Source organism: Equus caballus, chromosome 16 (assembly GCF_041296265.1).
Source record: "Equus caballus isolate H_3958 breed thoroughbred chromosome 16, TB-T2T, whole genome shotgun sequence".
In the NCBI taxonomy this organism is placed as follows: Eukaryota; Metazoa; Chordata; class Mammalia; order Perissodactyla; family Equidae; genus Equus; species Equus caballus.
This window is the reverse complement of record NC_091699.1, coordinates 37,758,863-37,784,445: the sequence shown is the minus strand read 5'-3', so window position 1 is coordinate 37,784,445 and position 25,583 is coordinate 37,758,863. Positions and strand designations below refer to the sequence as shown.

General features: G+C 39.7%; 1 protein-coding gene across 32 annotated transcripts in view; it reads right to left on the bottom strand.

Annotated features, from left to right (window-relative positions):
* The window catches only part of CADPS (calcium dependent secretion activator), a 438,027-nt gene that overhangs the window by 210,960 nt on the left and 201,484 nt on the right, over positions 1–25,583 (bottom strand). For all 32 annotated transcript variants that reach the window (XM_070238689.1, XM_070238692.1, XM_070238698.1 and 29 more), the window contains exon 6: positions 22,682–22,803. In XM_070238689.1, coding sequence (XP_070094790.1) covers positions 22,682–22,803 — 122 coding nt within the window. The remainder of the gene's footprint in view (positions 1–22,681; positions 22,804–25,583) is intronic.

Sequence of the window (25,583 nt, the reverse complement as noted above, 5' to 3'; positions counted from 1 at the left end):
AATGCTTTCCCAATTTTGGCAAGTGCTGACTTCTGAAGACAGTGTGGCTAAAATTCAGCCACAGTGCATTTTAAATCCTGTGTTCCAAGCACATTTTCATTTGCTGCAGAAATATTTCAGCTGATCTGGAAATGTTCAAGAACACATTAGGTCCTTCACATTCTTAACTACCTTGTTAATTCTACCAAGTAGAGTTAATTTATAATAAAGAGCTGGGGTTACGTGTAACATTCAAATGTAATTTAAAAATGTACCTTGGTTATTTTTAAAAAATGGACCTTGATTCTGCTTTATACAAAAGCATAATAGTGGCATGGAAGGTAACTGTATCTCAAGAAAATTCCATCTCCTTTCTCTAGGAGTGGGCACCCGTGTACTGGGTGGAGACGGGGCTCTAGTGGTTGTGTCTATGCCATGTGGCTCTGTCCCTTGTCCAGAGCTGACTGTGCCAGAGGAAGAGACAAGGTTGAAGCAGAACTGTTCCAGGTCTCATTCTTTGGAGAATCCGAACCTTTGATCAGGGAGACAGAGAGGCAGGGAGCTGAGGTTTTGAATGGAAAGCGCCTCCGGATTATTCTTTATTGGTGTCTGATAACTCCCTAGTATTTAATTAATACTGAAACACAATCCCTTCATCTCCTCTGATTGAATCATTTTAATCAGGTTCCATCCCTGGACACCATCAGGAAATGGACTAGACTGGAATGGATTTCTGTTTATTTTTGGCATGTAGGAAGATAACATGACCCAAGAATAAAGCCCTAAATAGACTTAGAATAAATTCCTAGCCCTCTTGCTTGCTAGCTGTACCTTGACCACTATTTGGCAACGATATGAGGAGCATTAGATCCTGGACTGGCCATTTTTCTGAGCTAACCGCCAGGCTGCCGACTCTCTGATGTATCTTTCATCGATGATATTGCCCACATGGCCAGTGAACACAAACTGGAACTTCCCGCAGCTGAACAATCATTTTCTTAAACCACTGTTTCTGTTAGTGGAGATAAATTAAAACGGTTTGATATCACAGATAAAATGGATTACTGGCTAAATCAATGATTCTCAGCTGGGGTGATTTTGCCCTCCCCCTCCCAGGGACATTTGGCAATGTCTGTTGACATTTTTTGGTTGTCACAATTCAGGGTGGGGATAGTGTAGGCATCTACTCTAGCTTATATTTATGCATTTTGTCCTCTTCTCTTCTTCTTTTTATAACTTTTAAGCACCCTTTAGAACTCTCTAGATTCCAGGGATGCTGCTAAACATCCTGCAATGACCAGGACAACCAAGAATTAACTGGCCTCAAATGTCAATAGTGCTGAGATTGAGAAACTCTGGCCCAAATCTTTCACCTTCATTCAGTGGTGTGGAAATTTCAGGCACTTCTGGCAGTTACACAAGTCAGTAAGAGGACTGATGGGGCTGCCTTTGACTGTTTGAGTAGGACACAATGTTTGGTCCCTGAATCTCTGTCCTCCCAGCACTTTCTCCCCATCCCCAGCCCAGCGTATCTGCATATCCTTCCCAGCTCCAGCTGTTTGAGAATTACATCAGACCATCCATCTGTCTCTAGGAAAAAAAGAATCCAAAAATGCAAATAACTTGTTCTCTGCTAAGTACACAGCTGTGCAAAGAACCATTTAAACCAGGACTGGTAATATATATATATTTTTTAAAGGAAACTATTCCAAAACTTCCCAAGCCTCTTAAAGAGTCTCTTAAAAAATATCTCTTGTTGAGAAATTAAATTGCCGTTCTCTTTTTAGATGAGCTTGCTTCCTGCTTTATTGAGAATTTGGCAATTCCCAGAGACAGATTTGCTTAACTTCTTTCCTTTTTACTTTCGAGTTTCTTCCCATTCTACAGGGCAGTTGCCCAATGGTTCAGAGTCTCGGTTTTCCTTATCTGTAAAATGGGGATGATTATACCTACTTTACAGAGTTGTTCTGAGGTGGGTGTATACTAGTGTCCAGCTCAGGTTAATCCTTTCTCTCTGGCCGCACCTCCACCCACTGGTTTGGCCTCCGATAGCCATGTCTGTGGTATATGATTGTGCCCTCTTGGCCAGAGCTGACTGGTCGAGAAACGAGCATTTCCCAGGCTGAGCCGATCAGATTACCGCATTGCAGAATTTGAAACTTAGAATGGGGAAGCCCAGAAACAGGCAACTGCCTGAGCTGGGTCATGGCGAAGGCAGTTCACGAGCATTTTCTCCACTTTTCATGTTGTCCCTTCTAAATATCCTTCTTTCTGTAAGTTCTTTCCCTTTTGTTTAATTTTCAAGACTCTTTTTTACAGATTTCATTCTCTTCTCTTCTTCCTTTTATACCTTTTTAGAACCTATGTTCCCCATACAGTTCTGCACCTTCGAGACTGTGGGCTGTGGTGGACACTGCTTCCTTCTGCTGGAATGCCCTTCCCACTCGCTCTGCAATTGCAAGGGCTCCATAGCCAGATTCAAAGGCCACTTCAAAAGCCATCTCCTCCAGGAGCATTCTTCAGTTTTCCCAAAAAGGAGGAAACTGCAGCTCGCCTCAGAACTTTCTATTTTATATTCATTATTAATATACATGACTTATTTCCCCGTGAGTGTGCATGCATCCTAAGGGCAAGGTCTTTGCTTTTCATTTTCTCATCTTTGGCATCTGGTAGTGTTTTATGCAGTGTAGATACTCAACTGAAATTTATCAAATTAATGAATTATTCCTTTTATTTATTTGTGGCCTGGGAACTTCTTCAATAACTGTCATCTTATCTTTTTCAAGGCTGCAAAAATACATGAATGTATATCAAAATAAAATTCAGAGAAAAGCAGGGGCCTGTTTCAAATGTTTTCTTCCCCATGGAGCTTTCTTTGGTTTTCCCATCAAGAATTAACACTTTCATTTGATATTTCATTCAGATAAATCAGGAGACAAAGCCAACTGTGGGGGAAAATGTTTTCTTTCTTTTGTCATAACTGTCTACATTCAACAATATCACTAATTAAGTGTTTCTCATTCACTTCACTTTGCAAGCTGGCATGGAGAGATTTACTAAGCTTAAAAAAATCTACAGAATGTTCTAGAAAAACCACCCAAGAGAATGAATGCAAACCAGAGAAATCCAGAGCCTAGTTAAACCATTCAACAAACAAAGATTGAGCATTGTGATTCTCAAAAGGCAGATCTTGTATCCAGGAGGTGGTTTTAGGTTGCGTAAGGTTGGGGCATCAAATGGCCATGTGAGACAGTCATTCTCGTCCAAGCCTTCTGATTACCTCAGGAAGAAAGTCTCACTGTGGCAGAAGACTGTCTTAAATTTGCTCATGCTCTTCTGTTTTAAAGACAGGAGTTTTGTTGACATTCGGAGCCTCCTTGTACAGCAAACAGAACTATGGAGAATTTACTAAAATTGTTTTGTTTTCACTAAAGTTATTTTTATGACTATTCTCTATTTACAATAAGACAAAAAGATTCCCTTTAAAATCTTAGTTTAAAAATGAGAATAGAAAGATTTTAAGTATTAAAGAAAAATATAAAAAAATAGTGCCACTATACACTGTATATTTAACTGCAGTGGAATGTTAAAAATAAATCAGATTTGAAAAAGGGGGGGCGACTTACAAGGAGATATAGGTCCCAATTCTGCTGAAAGCCATATTTGGAATAGAGTTTTCTATGAAACCTCATCATTAATATGTATATATGAGGATTTGTTTCTACATAATGTTAAGTCCTTAATTCCTCGGAATCATTTCCATGTTTCATTTTACCTTCTTTCCAGCTTTTTTTTTGTGTGTGTGCATCCTGCTTTCAACAGAACAGCAAACGTTAACTGTCATATTCTGATTCTGACAAACTATGCAAACCTCTGTCTAATCCAATTATTCTGTATAATTAAAGCAGTTAGGTTTAAATTACAACTGAGCTCAATTTTAAGTGGAAAAATAAATCTCTCTTTTTAATTTTCTAGTGCCTTAGTTTTATCCAGCTTTGCAAATTGTACTTATGGCCTGTCTATAAAAATAAACCTAAATGTAAATTATGATTTAAATCCCCATGGGCAAGCTGTTCTGCTTATTTGTTAGAAAGCAAATAAGGCCTACTTTATAGTGTGTTCACGAAACTGAAAATTTCAAACCAAAGGATTTAAAAGACGTCAGCTATATTGATGCTATAATTATAGAAATTACTAAACAGAGTCACACTCTCAGGATAATCTGAGAATCTTTAAAACAAACCATTATTTGATGTTTTTCTTGTAAGTTATACGGTAATATGGAATTAAAGAAATGTATATATACACCTTACTTATGTTCACCATTTAAGCTGTTGTCTAAACAATCTATAGATTTGGAAAACTCTAACCTGTGAGTGCTTTGGTAATTTAGTTTTGATCACGCGAGACTGCTCAAGCATGCGTTCACTCCCCTCCTGCCTCATCCGGACTGTGGCACTATCAATGCTTTAAAAATCAGTGGGAAGAAATAGGATTCCCTGTCTCCTTAAAAAGCCATTATTATTTGAGGTCTCAAGAATATTCAGCCTCACACTTCATGTGAAGTTCTAACTGAGAAACCCCAGGGTATGCAGTGTGTTCATAAATCATTTGATCCATCCCTTGCCTCAAAGGAAGTTTTTGCAGGTAAAATTTTTTGTGCTAATAATCTCTAAATATTTAGGTCTTCTCTATTGTAGGTGAAGTAGAGTATTCCTCCTCCTCTGTTCAGATTCACAAATTAGGAAGAAACAAATTAGGAATGTGTTGTGCAGTGTGACTTGCTCCCATGGGCATGAGCAGATTAGAGAGAAATGCTCCCTGGCAAGTGCAGAGGAGGAAAGCGTGGCACTAGTTCACACAGCTACACCAGAGCATGCTGCCTGCGCTGCGTTCACTCGGTGGGGGCCACGACACAGGTATGGCAGGACGCAGACTGGGTGCAATTCCCTGTACGTATTAGCCATCAAGCAATCATTTTCTACCAGACTCAAAAAAAGCATATCCAAGTATAAGAGAATTAGACAGATCTTAACACAGGGACAACTCTGAATTTTCTCTATTTGATTAATTTTTGTGGGTGCCATATATAGTAACTAATTACTAGCAACATGCTTTGTATTCATCACCATCAGTTAACCTGCTCTTCTGCAACTCAGAAAATGGCACCACAACTGACTGGTGGCTCAAACCCCAAACCTGGATTCCTCTTGCCCCTGCTACTTACACACACACACACACACTCTTAATTCAAACATGAGCATTTTGGTAGCATTCTCCAAAGTGTATCTATTTTTCTTCATTGTCAATGCTGTCTAAGCCACCATCAGATCTCTTGCTTGGAGAGCTGCCATAGGGTCTCCCAGTGTCCGCTTTTTTTTAAAAAGAACATATATGGAATGTTTTTTCTCCTGATAATTTTTTAAATAATGGCTTTATGGAGGTATAGTTTACATACTATGAAATTCATCTGTTTTAAGTGTACAATTCAATAATTTTCAGTAAATTTACAACACTGTGCAATCACAGCTATAATTCAATGTTAGAATATAACCATCATTCCAAAAACATCCTTTGTGCCTCTTGGCAGCCAACTACACTCCCACCCGCAGTCCTAGGCAACCGCTAGTCTACTTTCAGTCTCCATAGATTTGCCTTTTCTGGACATTCCATATAAACAGAATCATACAATATGTGGTTCTTTGCATCTGGCTTCTTTTACTTACAATGTTTTGGAGGCTTATGAGTGTTGTAGCGTGCACCAGTACTTCATTCCTTTTTATTGCCAAATAGTATACCCATCTATGTAATTTCTGGAGCATAATAATTAAACAGATAGCTGGGAAGCCATCCCTTAACTTTGAATTAGAATATTACAAAGGCATTTAGTGTTCTGCTTCTCTCTCCAATCTACCACCCATGTGGTAACTGGCATCGTGACCATCCTTTGCTTACAACTTTCCCATGGCTTCCCGTCGCCGTTAAAATTAAACCCAAATCCTTTCATGGCCCGCGAGTCCCTACCTGATCCGGTCCTTGCCTATCCATCTTATTATTTTCCTCCTTGCTCACATACTCCAGACACAATGTTCTTTCTGTTCCTTGAACATCACAAGCTATTCCCACCTCAGGGACTTTAAACTTGCTTTTCCGTCTTCCTCGAATGTTCTTCTGCTGGATCTTCAGAGGATTGGATCCTCAACGCTGAAATCTCAACTCCAATAGCACCTCCTCGAGGAGGGCTCTCTTGACCAGCCAGTCTAAAGGGAATTTTCCCCCTATCTGGTCATTCCCAATCAGATCACCCTCTTTAATGTTTTTCGTCATATTCACTGCTGTCTTAAATGATCTTATTTGTTTACATACTTATTTTATGTCTCCTCCCCTAGATTATCAGTTCCCTGAGGGCAGGGACTGTGTCTGTCTTCTTCGTTGTTGCACCGCTTGTGCCTAGAGTAGTGGTTAATTCATCTTTTTATGTAATCAACTATTTGTTGAATAAATAAGAAATAGGTTAAATCAGGATGTAAAGTGGATCTGGAGACCTGAAGCAGCCGGGTAGTAGAGCTGCACTAAACCATAGTTTTTATTTTGGTTGAATCATCGATATTTTTGGATCTGTACTTTCCCATTTTCTTTTTAAAATAAGTATTCTTATGAAGAAATTTTAAGCACTTGTTCAGGTTTAATCTCATGCAGAGAAAGTATGTACTTCTGATCAACACTTTGGGTCTGAAAAATCAGTGCAGATACTGCTGGTTTGGAGTTTTGTGTGATTTACCCTCACTTTTAACAAGGTGTTTGATGTCAGTTTCAAGAGACTTGTGGTTTTAGTCACCCTGGCAACCTAGCTTTAGAATTAAGCCCTATTAACTGCCTCTCTATTTAGAGTGTCCTCAAGGTTACGTAGGTTTCTCATCTTATTTCTTATGTGTCTGAGTATTTTCCATTTCATCATGGGGTCAAGACTTTTTCTTAGTTTACTTATTAAAAAGATACAATAAAAGCCAAAAGGAAGAGAGAATCCTTTCATATACAGTCATGCATCTCGTAATGACGGGGATGTGTTCTGAGAAATGCATCATTAGGTGATTTTGTCATTGTGTGAACATCATAGAGTGTACTTACACAAACCTAGCTGGTATAGGCTACTACACACTAGGCAATATGGTACTAACCTTATGGGACTACCGTCTATATGTGATCCATCGTTGACCGAAACATTATCAGGTGGCACATGACTATATACATACATATGTATTCCTCCAAATTATATTTATATTTATACTTGTTTTTATATTTATACGTCCATTTTTTCTCTATATAATACTTTTTCCTAGACCCTAGAAAAGTTTAGGTGTTAGGTAGTGAATTTGGTAGCTGATCTGAGGTTACTTTAAGTAAAGCTGGTGGTGTTAACCTTGGTCCTAAGCCTTGCTTACCAGACCCATTTTCCCTTAAACTTAACACCTACAATATGGATTTGGTGTCCTGGTCCCTGGTAGGTTAAAAAAAAATTGGGAAAGTGGCTGGCCCAGTGGCGTAGTGGTTGGGTTTGCGTGCTCCACTTCAGCGGCCTGGTGTTTGCGGGTTCAGATCCCAGGTTCACCTACACACCACTCATTGAGCCATGCTGTGGCGGTGTCCCATAAGTAAAGTAGAGGAAGGTTGCCACCGATGTTAGCTCAGGGCCAATCTTCCTCACACAAAAAAACAACAAAACAAATGGGAAAGAGCTAACAAAAAAATTGAACAATTAAGTCTTTTTTAACTTAATTTAACTTTTTAACTTAATTGTTAGCAATTATTGCAAAAGACCTGGAAAATTCCTGCAATGAGCTGTGTCTGTTTCAGTGCATTGTCTCTCTCTCTCTATTTTAATCCATGACTTTGTTTTTTCCTGATGCTTTAACCATCCAAGATCCTGCACAAATATAACTAGACGTTAATTGTTCTCAATGTACAAAAACCACAATGTAATCTGCTTGCTTAGTTACAGGAAGTATCACTCTGTGTTTATATAATAATTCTAAATCTGAAGCTTTTTATGTATCCAGACAAATGGGGCAAATTGAGATTGCTCAGTGAGGCCGGAGGATGACCTTCATTTGAGCACAATGACTTGCCTGCCGTTTGTATACAAACAGCTGAACCGCATCTTATTTCCAGGTTCAAGTTTAAAAGCTGCAGTGAATTCTCTGAGGTTGCCAGAGACAAAGAGGACATCCTGATTGTGGAAGCTGGAGAGACAGAGGGATCCCAACAAATAAATTTAGCAAGTGACTATCACCCATACAGTTTCCCCCAACATACAGGATGACAGAGGTTGAATACTAGTGTTCACTCAAATAGGAAGACCAACTGTTCCAATTTGCCCCAGGACACAGGACTTTTAGTGTTCAGATTAGAAAGTCCTGGGCAAACCAGGATGAGTTGGTCACTCTAATCACCAATAAGGGGTCATAACTAGCTGTGAATTAATAACACCATTTCTAGGAACGTCTCCAAAAGAAGCAAACATAGATGAGTATAAAGATTTCCATACAAGGTTGTCTGTCAGGTGCATATATCTGAGGGTGTGTCTGTACACACACTCATAAATACACAAGAGCGAAATGGAAAACAACACCAAAACATTTACGATCATTATTGCCTGGTATTGGGATCATGAGAAATATTTACTTTTTCCTTACACTTTTCTTCAATTTTTGGCAACAGCCATATTAATTTTTTGATCAGAAAACATCAAATCTAATTTTAAGAACTAAGCCAAGCACAGTGCCTTGTATAAAATAGACACTAAAAACATATTATTTGAAGTATATGTACAAAATATGTATTTCCTGCCCAGATTTTTCAGCAGCTGCATCTGTTAGAAGAATCCTGGGTCTAAGATTCCACTGTGAAGTTGGAGTCAAGCCTGATTTGCTTAAATGCAATTAAACGTCAAACTCATGAAAGACTTCAAGTACCCAACACTCACATTATCTACAGAGAACCGCTTACTCGCTCGGTGAGATTGGATCCGCTGTAGGTTATTTCTTGAAATCTTTTCACATTAATACCTCCCTACCAGCAGCAAGCATTACCACAAGCACAGTGCAATCCAACTTTTAAACCAAGCAGGAAATGAAATCTTGAGGGGGAAGTGAATGTGTTAATTTTCTTTTTTGGTTTGGTGTCAATGTCACCCTAACGTCAGCATGTAACATTCTGTAAAAGACACGTCTTTGCTAACGTGGAGAAAGAACAAATTTGGTACAGCTTAGAGTAATCCTTGCAAAGAATAAAAGACCCAGCTAGAGAACCGAGAGTCCCAGTTCCCAGCTGTACGTCCATAACCCACAAGGTTATAAGAGATGTGGGGCTGGCTTCAAGTCACTCAAGGTCATTCACCGAGACACAGGAACTACAGATGACAAATGGGCAAGTGGTCCGTGCAAAGCAGGCTTGGGAGGTAATAAAACAATTGCAATCCCATGAGAAAAGAGCCAAGAGTTGTCCAGGGCTAGAATGCTCTTTGGAAAAGTGTAGAAAATGGAAACAAGAAGGAGAGTCTTGGCTCTAGGTCCCAATGTATCTTAAACCTGTCCCTTTCACTCCTGTTCCTCTGCCACCACCGGCCACCATCATTTCTCACAGGACTGCCACAACCTCCCAATTGGTGTCCCTGCTTTCACTACTGCCCATGCCCACATAATCATTCTCCGTGCAGCAGCCAGGGGATCTCTTAACTATGTAAATACTGTCATTACTTTCAAGCTTAAAGTCCAAACTTGTCATCTTCGCCTCCAGACCTATGGGATCTGGCTTTGGCCAGCCTCGCCAACTTACCTCCACCGCCCTCCCCCGCACTCTGCTCCAGCCCTCAGGCCTTTTATCTGTCCCTCCAACGTGCCAGGGTAACTCCCTCTCACCACAGGGCCTCTGAATTCTCTATCCTCTCTGCCCAGCACACTCTTTGTGTGATCAGCTCCTTCTTGTTTAGGTTTAATGTCAATTGTCACTTCTTGGGGATGCTTTCCGACTAACCTAATTAGAACAGCTTCCTCTCTCCAGCTTGGTTCCTCTCCACCGAATCGCCCTGCATCTTTGCTTCACAGCAGAGCTGGAGGTGCCCTGAATCTACATTTTGGCTGATCTCTAAATGAACTGAGGGTTACAAATAAATATTTGGCCAAAAGTGAGTATTGACATCAAGAATGAGCTTTTGGAAATACAAGAATTAAATTAAATTATTAACAATTTACTTATTATTATAATTTTAATAGTCAAAATGTAAACTTCTGTTATTGTAGTGTAGGGATAATAATTTCTTAGCACTAACAGTTAGAAAGTTCCCATCAACTCCTCTATATGGCACATTTAGGATGGACACCAAATAGTTGTTTACCTTACCTTGAAGTTGATGGAAGAGTGAAATATTTTTGGGCCAGCTCTGCCAGTGTGGGAACTGTTAACAGTGACAGCAAGTTATTAAGCTTTCCTCCTTTCCAGATAGGAATGCATTAAGGTAAGCTTTATCTTATTTTGCTTAATGTGATGAACACTAGTACACCAAATGAGTCTACAAAGATTAGAATTATGATATAGCCTATTCTCTACTTTTCTGCCTTATACTGCTCTTTAAATTTTATATACGATTTCTTGACTCAGAAAGGAGATAATGTACATCCTAAAGATATCAAGTTAACACATTCTTTTAATATTCATCTACTTATTTATTTGAAAATCTTAATCATTTTTCTTACAAAATAAGCAGTTTTATAATTGTCAATGTTACATGTGTTGACAAACCTATGTGTATATTTGTAGTTTAACTGACTGATAGAATTTCAGCTTATAAAGCACATATAAAGATTTTGCCTCTAATATGCATTTGGATTACTCACTTATATTTCAAAATGAATATTCAGTTATTAACAATAAAGCAGAATGATACACCTTGCTTGTATTACAGACATTATCACACTGATTGGCTATGATGGTTATTTATGTGATTATATGATCACTGAGCACACTCAAGTGCAGACACTAGAAATGACTTTGAAATAACACTTGACTATTAGGCCTTCCAAAGGCAAGGTTGAAGTAAAGCTACATAATAGATATGACTGAATCATACGGCCAAAGCCAAACTTGGATGCATCTATAGCCAAGGATTCAAAATGGTCTCCTATTGTTTGTCTGCCCCATTAGGTTGTGGTACCATAGTGGCAGACTTTTTCCTTCTTTTGTTCACTGCTCTATTCCCAGCACCTGACACAGCGTTTAGCCACTCATATAAATGAGACAAAGGAAGGAAGGGCTGACTGAGTGAATGAAGGGGTACAGTGAACAGCATTTTAAGCTCCTTTCTCTGCGATCTGATTCTCTCCCTGATTTATAAGTTTTTGTGGGGTCAGCGGGTAGCAGGCCTATGGGATGAATTCAGATCACAAACGACCAAGGGAGCACCATGAGTTCTTCCAGGGGCTGCCGTTTCCAGAGACCAGGCTGGTTTTGAGATCTGTTTTGTTTGGGGTCTCTCTAAAGTAAGAAATTGAGAAAGAGAGAGAAGCGGTTTCTAGGTCTCAAGTCCTGATACATTTGACTCAACAGAAAATCACTTAGTTACGTTCTTGGAATAGAAATAGTTCGCATGATTTGACGCAGTAGAGAGAAAAACAAGGTGACAACACATGGAGGGCAGAACTGGGAGGTCAGACGCTAAGATTCCTGCCTCCAATTCCTCTTTCCTAATAGTCCTCAAATACTCATATTACAACTCTATTCTACTATTCAATGTGTAAAGTAATGGTAGAAAAGAGCTCCCTTTTTATTCCTTCTATCTCTCCAGTAAATCTACAAAGAAAAAATATTGAAACTACAAAACCCTGCCTTAATTAGATTGTGTGACAGCCTATTTGCTAAACTTCAAGATACCCCTAAATTTACATAGATTTAGTTTAACTTGTAATGCACTTACCGATTCTTTTGTCTGTGTGTGTGTTTTGTTCATTATTTCAAAAGTGACAGTGGTTTGGTATGAAGTTGAGCTCACACATGGATTTACTTTATTTTTCAGACTTTTTCTGTTCTTTTGGATGTGGAGCATTTATCTGAGTGGAGAAATCTCCCCCATAGTTATCAGCACGTTCATCAGTATTCTAAAGAGGCTTTCAAGCCCATGACATAGACCTCCTTCTTAGCTTTTCTCGGAGCCCTTCACTGTTGGTCATCAAGGCTCAGCTCTGAGTCAATCAAGACTTACTGACCATCTGTTACATGTAAGGCAGTATAAGAAAACTAGCAGGATATACAGATTTTTCTGAGTACAAATAAGGAATCTACATAGGGGGAACACGTTCCAAGGGAAACTTAAAAAAGGCATCTAATTGAGAGAGAAAGTATCTTAAGCTTCTTCAGTTCACACCACCTGACTTTCCTGGTTTGTGCCACTTGTTTTGCTTTTCATCTTAACTCCACGGATGGCAACAATAATTACAACGATCAGAATAACAGCTCTTATGTTTGTGCCAAGTGCTTTGCATATGTTATTAAATTTGAATCCTCATCCACAAGCCTATGGCATAAGCATTAGCAGCTCATTTTATAGATGAAGAAACTGAGGTTCAGAAGGATTTAATAACTCACTCAATGTAACAATGTCAGTGGAGCAATTGGGATGCAAACTAGGAATTGCCTGCCCCCTAAAGATTTTGCTCTTATGCCTATGCTGAACCTTTATTTTTCATATAATCACCAAACGTTTCCAAGCAGGTTCTGGCTATTAAACGCCATTGAAGTGGCTGCTCCACCCCAAACCCTCCAACCCAGAAGCTCTGGGGGAGGGCGAAAGCTTTTAAGTCCTTACCAAGGAACCCAGGGAAATTTGAAGGTCTCCAGAGCTTAAGCACCAGAGCCCCAGAAGTTTCCAAACACCCTGACAACTGGCATCATGCCAAGAAGAGCATCTGTCTTCCCTGGAGGCCCCACATTCATCTGCATCCCTGCAGTGAGGTGAGCTCTACATCACAGCAAGGGGGTTTTGCTATAAAACAAATAAGACACTTCGGAACACACAGAAAGTACTATAATCTCGGCAGCCTGCTAGCTTCTCTTGAACAAAGGCTCTGATCCAGAAAGCAGCTGGAAGGATGGGCTTGCAGAGACCCAGGCCGTAGAGGGTGGGATGGTTTGGTGTGTTGTGACTCTGGGTGAGGACTCAGGGAGGACTGCTGTCTTTTTCTATTCCTCTCTCCTTTGGGAACCAGCTCATGTATCCTCAAATTGATGGCAGCCCACCCTGAGGGTCTGTCCTCTGGCTCTGGAAAGCGCTTTGGCAATAGTGCCCTTTCTCCTTTGGCAGACTCAGCTATTTTCTTTCCACGTGTTGGAGTCATAGAGCCTGGGTTTGAGGCATTGTTGGATTTCAGGGCAGGCCTCCTAACTTCTCTGAGCTTCTTTTTCCTTACATGTAATGAGATAGTGGGTATCTACTTCTTAACAGTACCTTGTGGGATTCCATGAGATTATAGCAGAGTTTTAGGTATTAATATTTCTTGAGAGGTTATGATATGACTTTCACTGAACTCGGCCACTAACGTGGATCATATCATCTTTCAACACCAACCCCACGAGGCAGGTTGCGTTATTGTCTCCATTTCAAATTTGAGGAAACTGGAGCTCAATGAGAGAATCCACTTGCCCACGATCACCCAGCTGGTGAGTGGTATTGCTGAGATTTAAACCTGGGTCTGTCTGACTCAGTCACATGGTACCAGCTAGCTCACTGCCTGACACCTAGTAGATTTCAAGAAATGGTAGGGGCAATTATCATTGATTTCCATGAGGAAGGATGATGATCACTATCATTAGTGGCTCTCCTGGAGTTTTGTAAGCACCTCGAGGGCATGGGCCACCTCTGGCTCACCTTTGCAGACTCACATGTATGGCACCTAACAGTGTTGCATGTGGGTTGAATTACGCCTGCTGGGCTGAGTGTCCACATTGAGGTGGAACACTGTGCTAGTGCTGATGTGTGACAGCATGTTCATCATCATTCAAATAGGGGCAGTGCTTTAACCCACAAAATAACTGAATTTATGGAAAGGACATGAGCCCTGTAAGATAGTTTTGCTAAGTAGTCAATGCTAATTAAAATACCTTCTTTGAATGGAGTGATTTCTTTCAGAAAGACAGGGTAGCAGAATGAGTCAAAAGTAGAGGCTTTGGGTTTGGCTCCTGGCTCAGCTGTTTATTATCTGTGCAATTTTGACCAAGTCACTCAACTTTTCTGAATCTCAGTGTTTCCATCAGTAAAATGGAAATAACAACAGTACCTATCTCATGGGTTTTGGGAGGGCATTTACTATGTATATAGTAAATTTGTACATATGTATATATTTACATAGTAAATAAGACATTTACTATGAAATACTTAGTACAGCGCCTGGCCCACAGAAAGTGTTGAATCAATGTTGGTGATTACTGTTTAGACCCAGGTTGCTTTCTTTCCCCAATTTCTCCCTCCAAATAAGAATGAAACTATAAAAATAGCCAACATGATTAACATGTGACAGGCACTGTTTTAAGAATTTTATATATGTGAATTCATTTAATTTTCAAAAGAATGTAGAAAATGAAGCACGGAGAGTTAGGTAACCTGCCCAAGCTCACATAGCTGAGATATGGACCCAGTAGTCTGGCTTCTGATTCTGTGCTTTTGTCCTTGACCCTGTACTGCTTCTATGCATCAGTGAATCTAAACCAAGTCTCTCTTGTTTTCTTATTAGTGAGAATTTAGAGTTTCCGGACTGCATCCATTGTCAGAGGTAAGTAACTCTATGGCATTCCTTCCTATTTTGTCCCTGATCACTAAATAACAAGTATAGTGGTTTTTCACAGCTGGGGAGAAACGTATTGAGTTGGATTTCCACTGAACAGTGAACGGCAATCAGTCCAGTTCTTAGATTACTTCAGCATTAGATATAATTGGCAAGTAAGCTCAGGCAAAGTATTTGAGGAACTGAACCAGAAATAAAATGGACCTACTGTCACTTAGTCCTTAAAGGGCTATTAAAAAAATACATTCTTGTGTCAAACCTACCCAACTTCATACTATTCTTGAAATCAGAACTTTCATGGATTTCTCGTATTTGGATGGAGCCTCACTGTCTAGCTCTCAAACTCCAGCCGCCACTCAATTATCCAATTCTGGAACTCCTACCAACTCTAGAAATTCCACCAACTTGATGCTACTTGCAATTCCTGAAAAGTCTGTCTTAAGTTTTGCCATTATGGCTCTTCTCTGGATCAGCTGGGTGAACAAACTATAGAATTGTTGGGGGAGAAAGGGTCTTGGATACCACTTATCAAGACATTGTGAAGTTGGAAATCTTGGTGACCTATACAAGACAGGGTGGCAAATTTATGACAGAGTTAGGTGCAGCACTTGGAGCTCCTTCTCCACAGCTTGTTCTTGGGCACCCTATTCCTTTCCACCATCTACCCTACTGTTTGTTGTTTTACCAGCCAGCCTACTTTCACCCTTCAGTACACAAACAAACATAAACTGGCTTTCAACAGAAGTTGTGGCTTCTGGACCAAGCTTTCTGATCTGCAAGGCAGGACAATCTCTGAGCATCCCAAACTCTGATTATAATTTTGCTTCCTCCCAACCTACACATCTTCTGGGAGCCTTGCAAAATTGAATTTCTGGGTCACTGTTGGCTTTTACCATTTATGATTTAATTAACTCTGAAAGAAGCTAAGCCTTTTTTCTCGGAAAAGAAAAACCAGAGAAACAGTAACCAAGTTCCCACTCAGTACTACGTAAGTGTGGATTGTGGACTGTGACCTTGAGCATTGAGTTCTGAGAAAGGTAGACAAGAAAGGAGCTGATTCTCAGGAGGCATCTTCCTTTTTCTATTTTTCTGTGGCTTTCGCAGTTCTCAAAAGCCATAGTGGCTCCTGAAGAATTTGTCACTCTGTGCCCAGGCACTCAGATTTTCCTAGTCAGCTTTTTTCCATGGTTCCACAACATCAAGGGTCACGTCTGTGTTATTCCCCACTCTACCACTAATGCCTGGCAAATAGCATGTGCTCCGTAAGTATTTGTTGACCAACATACCTGTCATTCAAAGTTTACTCTGGTCCTTAAAGATGCTTCAGGTTTCAAGATGGAAATTCGATCATACATTCTCCTGGCTTAAAAATTCTCCAATGTCTTCTCCATGTTCTTGGAATGAAGTTCAAACCCTTTATGTGGTCAAAAGGTCCTGAGTTGTCTGGTCCTAGCTTGCCCTTTAAACTCTTCTTGTAGCATGCTCCCCGCTACTGTCTAATCTCTAGTCACATTTCTTTCCTTTCTGATTCCAGAACACATCAAACCCCTTCCTAGCTTAAAGCCTTTGCACTTGCTGTTCCCTGTGCCTGGAATGCTTTCCCTGGCTCTTCTAATGGCTGGTTCCTTCTCATCCTTCAGGTATCAACTCACACATTACCTACTCTGAGCATCCGTGGCCACTAGAGTACCCTATATCCCCATTACTTTTTACTACAGCAGGCTGTTTATTTCTTTCAGAATCAAAATATAATTTATCATATATGTTTATTTGTTAATTTGTTTATTGCCTATATCCTTTACTAGAATGTATGCTCCATGAGGCCAAGGCTTGATCCATGTTAGTCATGGCTGTAGCCCCAGCACTAGTTGGACCCAAGTAGAACATTCCACGTACACTTATTGAGGGAACGCAAGTGCCCACCCTTCCTATCATTCACTTACGTCTAAATTTTAAAGGAGGCATTCAGGAAAGATGTTCTATTTCCACTGAAACCATTCCAGGGGCCAGTACGCAGAAAACATCCTTAGTTAAATTGAGAAGGGAAGTACCATTAAGAAGATGATACATGAGGCAAGGAATTAGAGGACACAACTTCCTTTTCTGACTTGGTAACTGACTTAATGTGGGGGCGATTTAACACCACTCCATTTCTATGAATAATTTGGGCATAATAAGCCTGGCGCATTCTGAGTTGTACCATTAGGACAAATAATTATTCCACAGAAGAAAAATGTTATAGAAAGTCACCGTGTTTTGTTTTTGTGTTTTTGCTTTAATGTGGTCTCATCAGATAAGGTGCCATTGAAAAATGCTAGGGCTACGGCCAGATGTACCAGTTAGAGCATTTTATTTTCTTATTCCCTTGGAAAGTGGCAGGAAACAGTTTGATTGTGTTTTCTAATTCCTGACAATAATGAAATCCATATGTCATGAAGCCCATGGCTTGTCAGGGAATAATAAACTTGTGAAATAATCAAATGTTAAGTGGCGTCCTTGGTTTCAATTCAGAAGAATAGAATTTCAGATTAGTTAGCACAGTACTGGGCTGCTAACTGAAGCTGCCTTTCTTTTCAGCAAAATTATTTAAATTTCTCCAGTATTTAAACCTCAGGGGATGCTTTCTTTAGAGGGTAATTTACACTGTACGAATCCACCAAGAAAGCCACTCATTTTGGAATCTATCTTCTGCTCAGGGAATATGTGAGGTTTCCTTACATCAATTTTCCCAAATAAAAGTAATTTGCATACCATCTTCCCAATCTTTGCCATTTCCACATACCAACACAAGATACTTTCATGATTATTTTTTATCATATCTAGGTACCACCTGTGCTATTATTTACTTAATATATTTTATTTAAATTAATTCACTTTTTAAATGATATATTTCTTTAATAAAGGAAGACTTATGTCACTGCTATAAAAGACAAGGCAGCACCACCAGCCATGAATGGAAGGTGACACGAAGTACAACCTGCTATTATCTTATATATTTATTTGTTCATTTATTCTTGGCCTATGTGCTTTACTAAAACATACACTCCATGAGGCCAAGCCTTGATCCACGTTATTCACGGCTGTAGCCCAAGCTCTGGTTGGACCCACGTAGAACATTCCATGTACACTTGTCGAGGGAACACAAGTGCCACCCTTCATATCATTCACTTACATCTAAATTTCAAAGGAACCATTCAGGAAAGATATTCTGCTTTCTTTTAAACCATTCCAAAGGCCAGTACACAGAAAACGTTTTTGGTTAAATGAGATCTAAACAATGCTATTAAATTCTAAGTGCAGGCTCTGAGACTGAGGCCTGTGCAAGTGTTGCAAATTTACTAGAACCAAATCAAAACATTCTCCTTGACTTGATCAGAAGAACTGAAAATGAATGGAAAAGAAATAACTTCCTTATTACATGATTTGACGTTATTCCATGTTATGTCTTGGTAATATCGAACATGATCTCTGTTATCAGCAGAAGTAAGAGTGCCATCCTTTGAAAATCACTGCCTCAGGGCAAGAAAAATCTTCTGCTCTATTTCAAAGGAGGTGGAAAAATATATCTGGGTTCTTGAATCCACAAAGTATTTCCCTTCTTCATTCCCATGCCTGTCTGAGATTGCTCGCCTAAAAACACGATTTTGGTAACTTCTGCCTCAGCATCCCCATTGGTTTTCCACCAGAGGCAGAAACAATGTGCTGCAAATGAGAGCAATATTTTTTTAATAAATATATATCTTGAAAACTTTTGATCACATGTTCTTCTGGCTTTCCACCTTAAAAACCCAGGAGAGGAGGACAGTAGAATTGAAAGGATATATAGTCTGCTTGAAAATAACCAATGGGTACCAAAGAGATTGATAAAATAAAGGATGAGTGGGGGCTACACACACTCTCTCTCTCACACACACACACACAACTTTTTCCAACCACAAAGTATATTTAACTCATGAACATGGCATTCCTATATTACGTACCTGATCCATATTATGTACCATGCTGGGAAAGACCCTGGTTGTAAGTGAAGTGATGGAATTGATGAAGGAGGTGAGGGAGAGCTTGGAACCTCCATTACTAGGTTTGGACAATGTAGATCAGCATTTCCAGTGAATGTTAATAAGTGTTAGTTGAAATAACTTTAGGAAACTCATGGATAAACAAAGCTTAACAGGTTTATTACTGTCAGAAATCATCAAAGCCTTTAAAATGCCAATGTATACTGTGAATAACTTGGAAAGAGATGCAATGTCTTCCATTTCCCAAGCTTACTTGACCATGGTACCACTCTCCCTGTCTTTCTTTTTCTTAGAGTATTCCACACATTAAAGTTCCGAAAACACTCTTGGACAAACAGGGTTATGTAATGTACTCCTGAATTTGTGACTGTACTTGCAAAAAAAAAAAGAGACAAACGCTAAATTCCCTGTAGACACAAGAAAGGATAAAATGTTAGTGTTCCAGTTACTGGGTGAAATGCTTGGTAGCAGCAACAATAGAATTTATGAATAATAAATAAAATAAGCATGAGTGGAATTTTGGTTTTAGAGTATACAATAAAGTGTGGGCATCAGCTGGCTGTAAGATTAGTCAAAGACAAGATTCAGAGGTGAACAGGGCAGAAAAATGGCTAATCTTTTCAGACTACGAAGTGGAGTTATCGGGACAGATGAAAGATAACCCCAAAAAGGACACTTTTTGGGATAATCAAAATCAAGCAAAGATGACAGCTGGAGATTAGTAATGGGTGAAATTGTAAGTAGAAGAGGAGAGGAAAGGAGAAGAAATATAAGCTTCAAAGAAAAGAAAATGATGGAGAGGATTCCGAGTAAGTCCAAACTAGGAAGAGAGGAAGAAAATGGACCTGCATCAACAGGCTCATTCATCCTACCAGATAAAATTGGAAGCAGAGGAAAACTACCAGAACTATGACAAAGAAAAACGTAAAGAAGAGAATTGGGAAAAGAATTGTAGATTTAGAAGGATGATGAGTAGAGGTTATAAAGAAAATTTATATAGAAAGGATAAAGAAAGAGACAGAAATATGAGCATTGGTAGATTTCCAACTCTGGATATATCTCTTTGGGATACTATAGAAATGGCAAATAATGGCACTTGTACCCATTCCTCTCCCACGGCAGACATTACAAGTTGATCATGGCACTATTTCCCTCTTAATGAAGATTTGGCCTCAGAATCCTTCCCAACACAGCACTCCATGTAGCCACTACCAGCTGATTTGACTTGACCCTCGTCATGAAACTTGCATTCTTACTGTATTAAAAAAGAAAGAAACAAACCCTCTGTGGGGTTTTGGTAATACCCACTTGAAGAGGAATAAAAAAATTATACTTCTGGCTAGAAAAGCAAAATGTTTCAGTGTGTGATGTTTATTTATAGGAACATAATCATGCACGTGTATGGAGAGGAGCAAATATATATGTGAAATATGAGTATTTCCAATAGGTAGACCCAAGCATTTCATATTTATTTGTAATCTGAAACCCTACTTTAAACATTCATGGGTGCATGGGAATCAGTTCATCATTTACCCTGGCAACTGAAACCTTTAAATCCAATAAAATATGAATTATGTTTTGAGTTAAAATAGCCCATATGAAACAACAGCCTGTTAGAGTAATCAGAGCTTTCTTCCTCCTTCTCCAACTTGTGACACTATATCGGGCCCAATATCTTAAAAGGTGGGCAGAGGGGCTGGCCCGGTGATGTAGTAGTTAGGTTCATGTGCTCCTCTTCAGTGGCCCGGGGGTTCATGGGTTCAGATCCCGGGTGTGGACCTACACACCACTCATCAAGCCATGCTGTGGTAGCATCCCACAAACAAAATAGAGGAAGCCTGGCACAGATGTTAGCTCGGGGACAATCTTCCTCAAGCAAAAAAAAAAAAAAAAGAGGAAGATTCAAAAAAAAGAGGAAGAGGAAAAAAGAAGTTAGCTCAGGGCCAATCATCCTCACCAAAAAAAAGGTTGGCAGAAACACCAAATACATGACCTACGTGACACATTTTTAAAAAGCACATATAGGTGCCGGCCCCGTGGCTGAGTGGTTAAGTTCATGCACTTTGCTCAGGTGGCCCAGGGTTTCACTGGTTCAGATCCTGGGTGTGGGCCTAGCACCGCTCATCAAGCCATGCTGAGGGAGTGTCTCACATACCAGAACTAGAAGGACCTACAACTAGAATATACAACTATGTACTGGGGGGCTTTGGGGAGAAGAAAAAAAATGACTGGCAACAGATATTAGCTTACGGCAAAACTTTAAAAAAATAATAGCAATAATGAAAAATAAAAAGCACATATAAATAATCCACCATAACATAATAGCATTGATAATGATCAGGCCGTGGTGCCAGTGGGGGGAAAGATTGAGACTTCATCAATGGCATTCATTTTCAGTTTGAAACTAAGTTTAAACAAAGGGAGGAAGGATGGTGTGTGACCAGTTGCGCTGGTTTCCATTTCCTCCTGCATACACTCATTAATTTCATCCAGCTTCTGAGCATCTGAGGCCTTTGCCTATTCATACAAAGAACCACTTGAAGGCATACAATGCCCTCAGATTTTCTCTCGTCCAGGAAACATTCAGTGCTTTCTTTGAACTGCTTTGTTTGAACATCCTGGTAAGTTATTAATGTTCTGCCAAACAGCTCATAATGCTCTAGGGGAGGAGAGGCAGTGAGCTGCTGTTAGGAGTTATTCTCTTTATGACTTTCTTATGAATTTACACTAATAAAAAAAGATGCTCATTAGTCTAGGCTGGCTTAATTGAGATAGAAAAGGAAGAGAGAGAGGCAGTGGGTAGGGAGGGAAGACAGCAGTGATCTTTCAAGGATCTTTGAGGCCTGAGAGTCTATTGACCTAAATGAACTAATCATCATCACTCCTGGGAAACACTGCAATAGAATCCTAACTGCTATCCTGCATCAGCTCTGCCCCCTCCACTGCAGCCAGAGGGATCTTTTCAAATCACACATCTAACCATGTGTCCCCATGCTTTCTTCTCCATGGCCTAGCAAGGCCTTTCACGGTGTGGCCTCTTCCTGCCTCACTGGCAACTGATGGCATATCTTGGTCTCTGAACTGCAGCCCCACTGGCTTTCTTTCAATTTCTCTTTGCTACAGGGCCTTTGCACAAGCTGACTCTGTCTGGAACGCTCTTTCCACTCCTATGCCCCTTGTTCACCTTTTATACTATTAGTCCAAATGTCTTATAACCCCTAAAGAAGGCCTACTCTGACTTAATTCCCCCTACTATCTCCTCTCAGAGTGCTCTTTCCTTCTCAGCATTTACAACTATCTGTAATTACGTTTCTGTGAGATTATTTTTCTGATGCCCCTACTCAACTGTAAGCTCTGTAGGGCTACAACAGTGACTATTTTCCTTTCTACTGTGCCACAGTAACTTGTACACACACAATGAGCATTTGACAAATATGTATTGACCTAATGAATTAGTGTATTATGTCTAATGTAACATACTGCTTTGATGACATAAAGATTTTGAAAAAAATTGCTTATACTGCAAACCAAATATTATTTAGAAAATATAATAAATTTATACAAAACTCTCCTGCACACCATATTGAAGGATGGAAGTTGTGACTCTCTAATGCGAATATATAAAGCTTCCAGAAAGGAGATTGTTTCTTTAATTTTCTTCTGTTCTCTGCTTTGAAGGAAGTCTTTTTATGGCTGCCAAATAAAAATGTAGTCAAGTCATCTTGTTTGAAAAATAAACAAGGTAAATGTCTCCTAGAACATTCTGGGGAAACCAGACCTTTAACTTGGAGTTCGCCAAAATGGAGCCGAGAGAACAACCTTCTGGAAGATCAACTGTGGAGAAACACAACTTACGTTGGTTTAGAAGCCTCGGCCTGGTCAGTCTGTAGTTTCTCTCCTCCTTCCACCTCCATGGTGCAGTATACAATGCGATTTGGAGCCAAAGATTTGAGGCCTTGGACTTCCATGATCACCACCTAGAAACAGAGTCACACACAGTAGAGGTTACTGCTAAAGCCCACGGGCAGCATCACCCAGAGGAAAATACAGAGATGAGAAGAAGTTACAAAAAACGCCAACACGTGTCTGATGGCTTCTATCAGGTTTCTCCGAGTCATGCTGGGGTCAGTCTAGCATGAAGATGTAATTCTTCACAGTGTAGCTTATTGCCTCCCAGATGGAAAGACAAGGCTCACTAATTCAGATGCTCATAGGGGCCAGACAGGTAATGGGCTACTCTTTTCTGCTTTAGACACATGGAGTCATTTTTCATTTCCATGAAGAAATAGGTTTTCTCCTATTTCTTCAAAAACAGTTCAGCTTTTAATTCAGCACTTGGCAGAGACATAGTTCCATGAATTCACTTTTCTCTTTACAATAAGATAAGTGATAAGGCAAGTGCTAAGTTAAAGGGCAAGTAGCATTCAGCATTAGAGTCAGAGATGCAATAGGGAGTAGTGGGGACTGTGGCAAACTGGAAAGCACATGCTCCATCTAAAGGGAGCAGTTGTTATTCAGTTGCAGCCCATTGTTGCCCTGTCTTTCCCTGGTCCAGAGTTGCCAGATGCTCTAATTTTTTCCTACCAGAAAATGGAAATCTGGTTCAGAAACAAAGTCAGAAATCTGATTTTGAAATTTTGACAATAATCCAAAAAGCAAGGAATAAAATACACAAACTTTGTGCAGGCCAACATTGTTGTGTCAAAACAAAAACATGTCTGCAGTTGCATATACTCTGTTCTAGACTGAGAGAAAAGGCTTATATCTTGATGGACCTGGTATTTTACAATACCTGGCACTTCCCACCAGTACACTTAAACTCCATTCAATCACCTGCTGTTCTCATATTCAGTGGTATGCCCTGTCACTTACAAGATTAAGGGGGTGGGGAGGGGAGGGCAGAGATATAATTTAAAATTCTGAAACAAATGATCTACATTGTGATCTACAGTGAGCAATGTATATAAAAATAATCACTCAATTGTACTCCAAAAGAAGTAATGACATTCCACAAGGAGAAGGATGTGAGTGTGCAAAAACTGATGTAAACTTCTGTAATGGGCTTGATTCAAGGAAGTACAACAGGGCTGGCATTGAGCCTGGATTCACAAGTCACAGTTTTGCTGCTGGATAGCCCAGTGGTTCTCAAACCTAGTGTGAATCAGAATCATCTGGAGGCCTTGTTAAACCAGGGACTCCTGGACTCCACCCTGAGTTCCTGATAAGTAGGTCTGGGGTGGGGCCCCAAACTTTTCATTTCTAACAACTTCCTCAGTAATGCTGATGTTGATGGTGGTAATCCGGGAGCTTTGAGAACCGTTGTACTACTCAAATGACGTTGGGCAAATGACTTGACCTTGAAGTCACTTGACTTTTCTTTCAAGTCTCCTCTGCCTCGGTTTCCTCATCTGTAAAGTGGAGACAATGATATATGTGTCCTCTCTCTCTCTCTCTGAGGCTGTTGTGTGAGGATTAAATGAGAGGATCTATGTAATTGAAAAATTTTACACTGAGAAGAACCACACAAATGAAAAGAAACAGGAGGCACTTGAAAAAGAGCACAATTTTGGAATTTAAATGATCTGAGTTCAAATCCTGAATCTGCATCTTCACTAGCTGTGTAACATTTGCAAGTTTCTTAACCTCTCTGAAGCTTTATTTCTGTATCTGCAAATTCCTCAAAAGACTGTTGTGAGGATTTGCTGAATTAGTGATGGCAAAGCAGGCATAATGGCATTCTACAAACACCTGTTGCTCTTTATCAGACCACTACCCCTGCCTAAGGCCACGCCCCTGGGCATCCTGGACCTTGGTCCTCTTGCAGCGTTAACTGCTCCTGGTGTCCCTTCCAGTAATGCAATTCTATAATTACATAAAATATGTCTGTACCAACCTGCAAATTCAAACCCCAGTCTGCTTAGATGAGACGACACAGTCCTCTCTCTCTGTCTTCTTGCCCATCCCCCTATGTTTTCCCAAACACATTCACAAATAGAGGCACAATGATTTTTGCTGGCAGGTTTAGTATGATGTGCAAGTTAGTGCTATAATTAAAAAGTATTTGGAAACCCTAGGTCACTTCTTTCTGTACTTGTACTTACAAGTTAAAGCCTGTTTGAATCAATGTGCACATGGGAATATGGCTGGGGACTCGCCCACATCTATATTTCAGATAATCAGCTGCATAATATTGAGTACCGATAAAGAATTAGAAAATTACAGATTTAAAAGCTTCATGAAAATCAATAAACCACTTTTTTCCCCTTGCTGTAGGAAGATGAGGCAGTAGGGATAAATTGCCACTTCTAATTGGCAATAATCAAATTCAAAGACACCTAAGAAAAAGCGTTCAGTACCTCAGGTGGCAGCATTAAAAAAGAAAGAAAGAAAGGAAGTTTCTGTGAAATTACACTGATGATTTTTTCACACACCAAGTGCTCTATATTTAATTAAATACTGCCTCTTCCAACTGCAAGATACTCGTTGAAAACACTGTAATGTGTCTATCTCAGTCCAAACTGAGCACAGTAAAATAAATTACCTGCAGTTAATTCACAGCAAGCCTTAATGATGTTCTAGAAAATTAATTTAGTCTTTACAAATTCTAATTAAATTTACAGAAATTTTATCTATTCTCTTGGTCTCCCCACATCTAGAGTCATCTTAAAATCCTTGTGGGGTTTTGAGCTTTAATAAGTTATGAATGGTTCTCAAACTTAGTGTAAGAAGTACCACGGTAGCTCATTAAAATGCACCT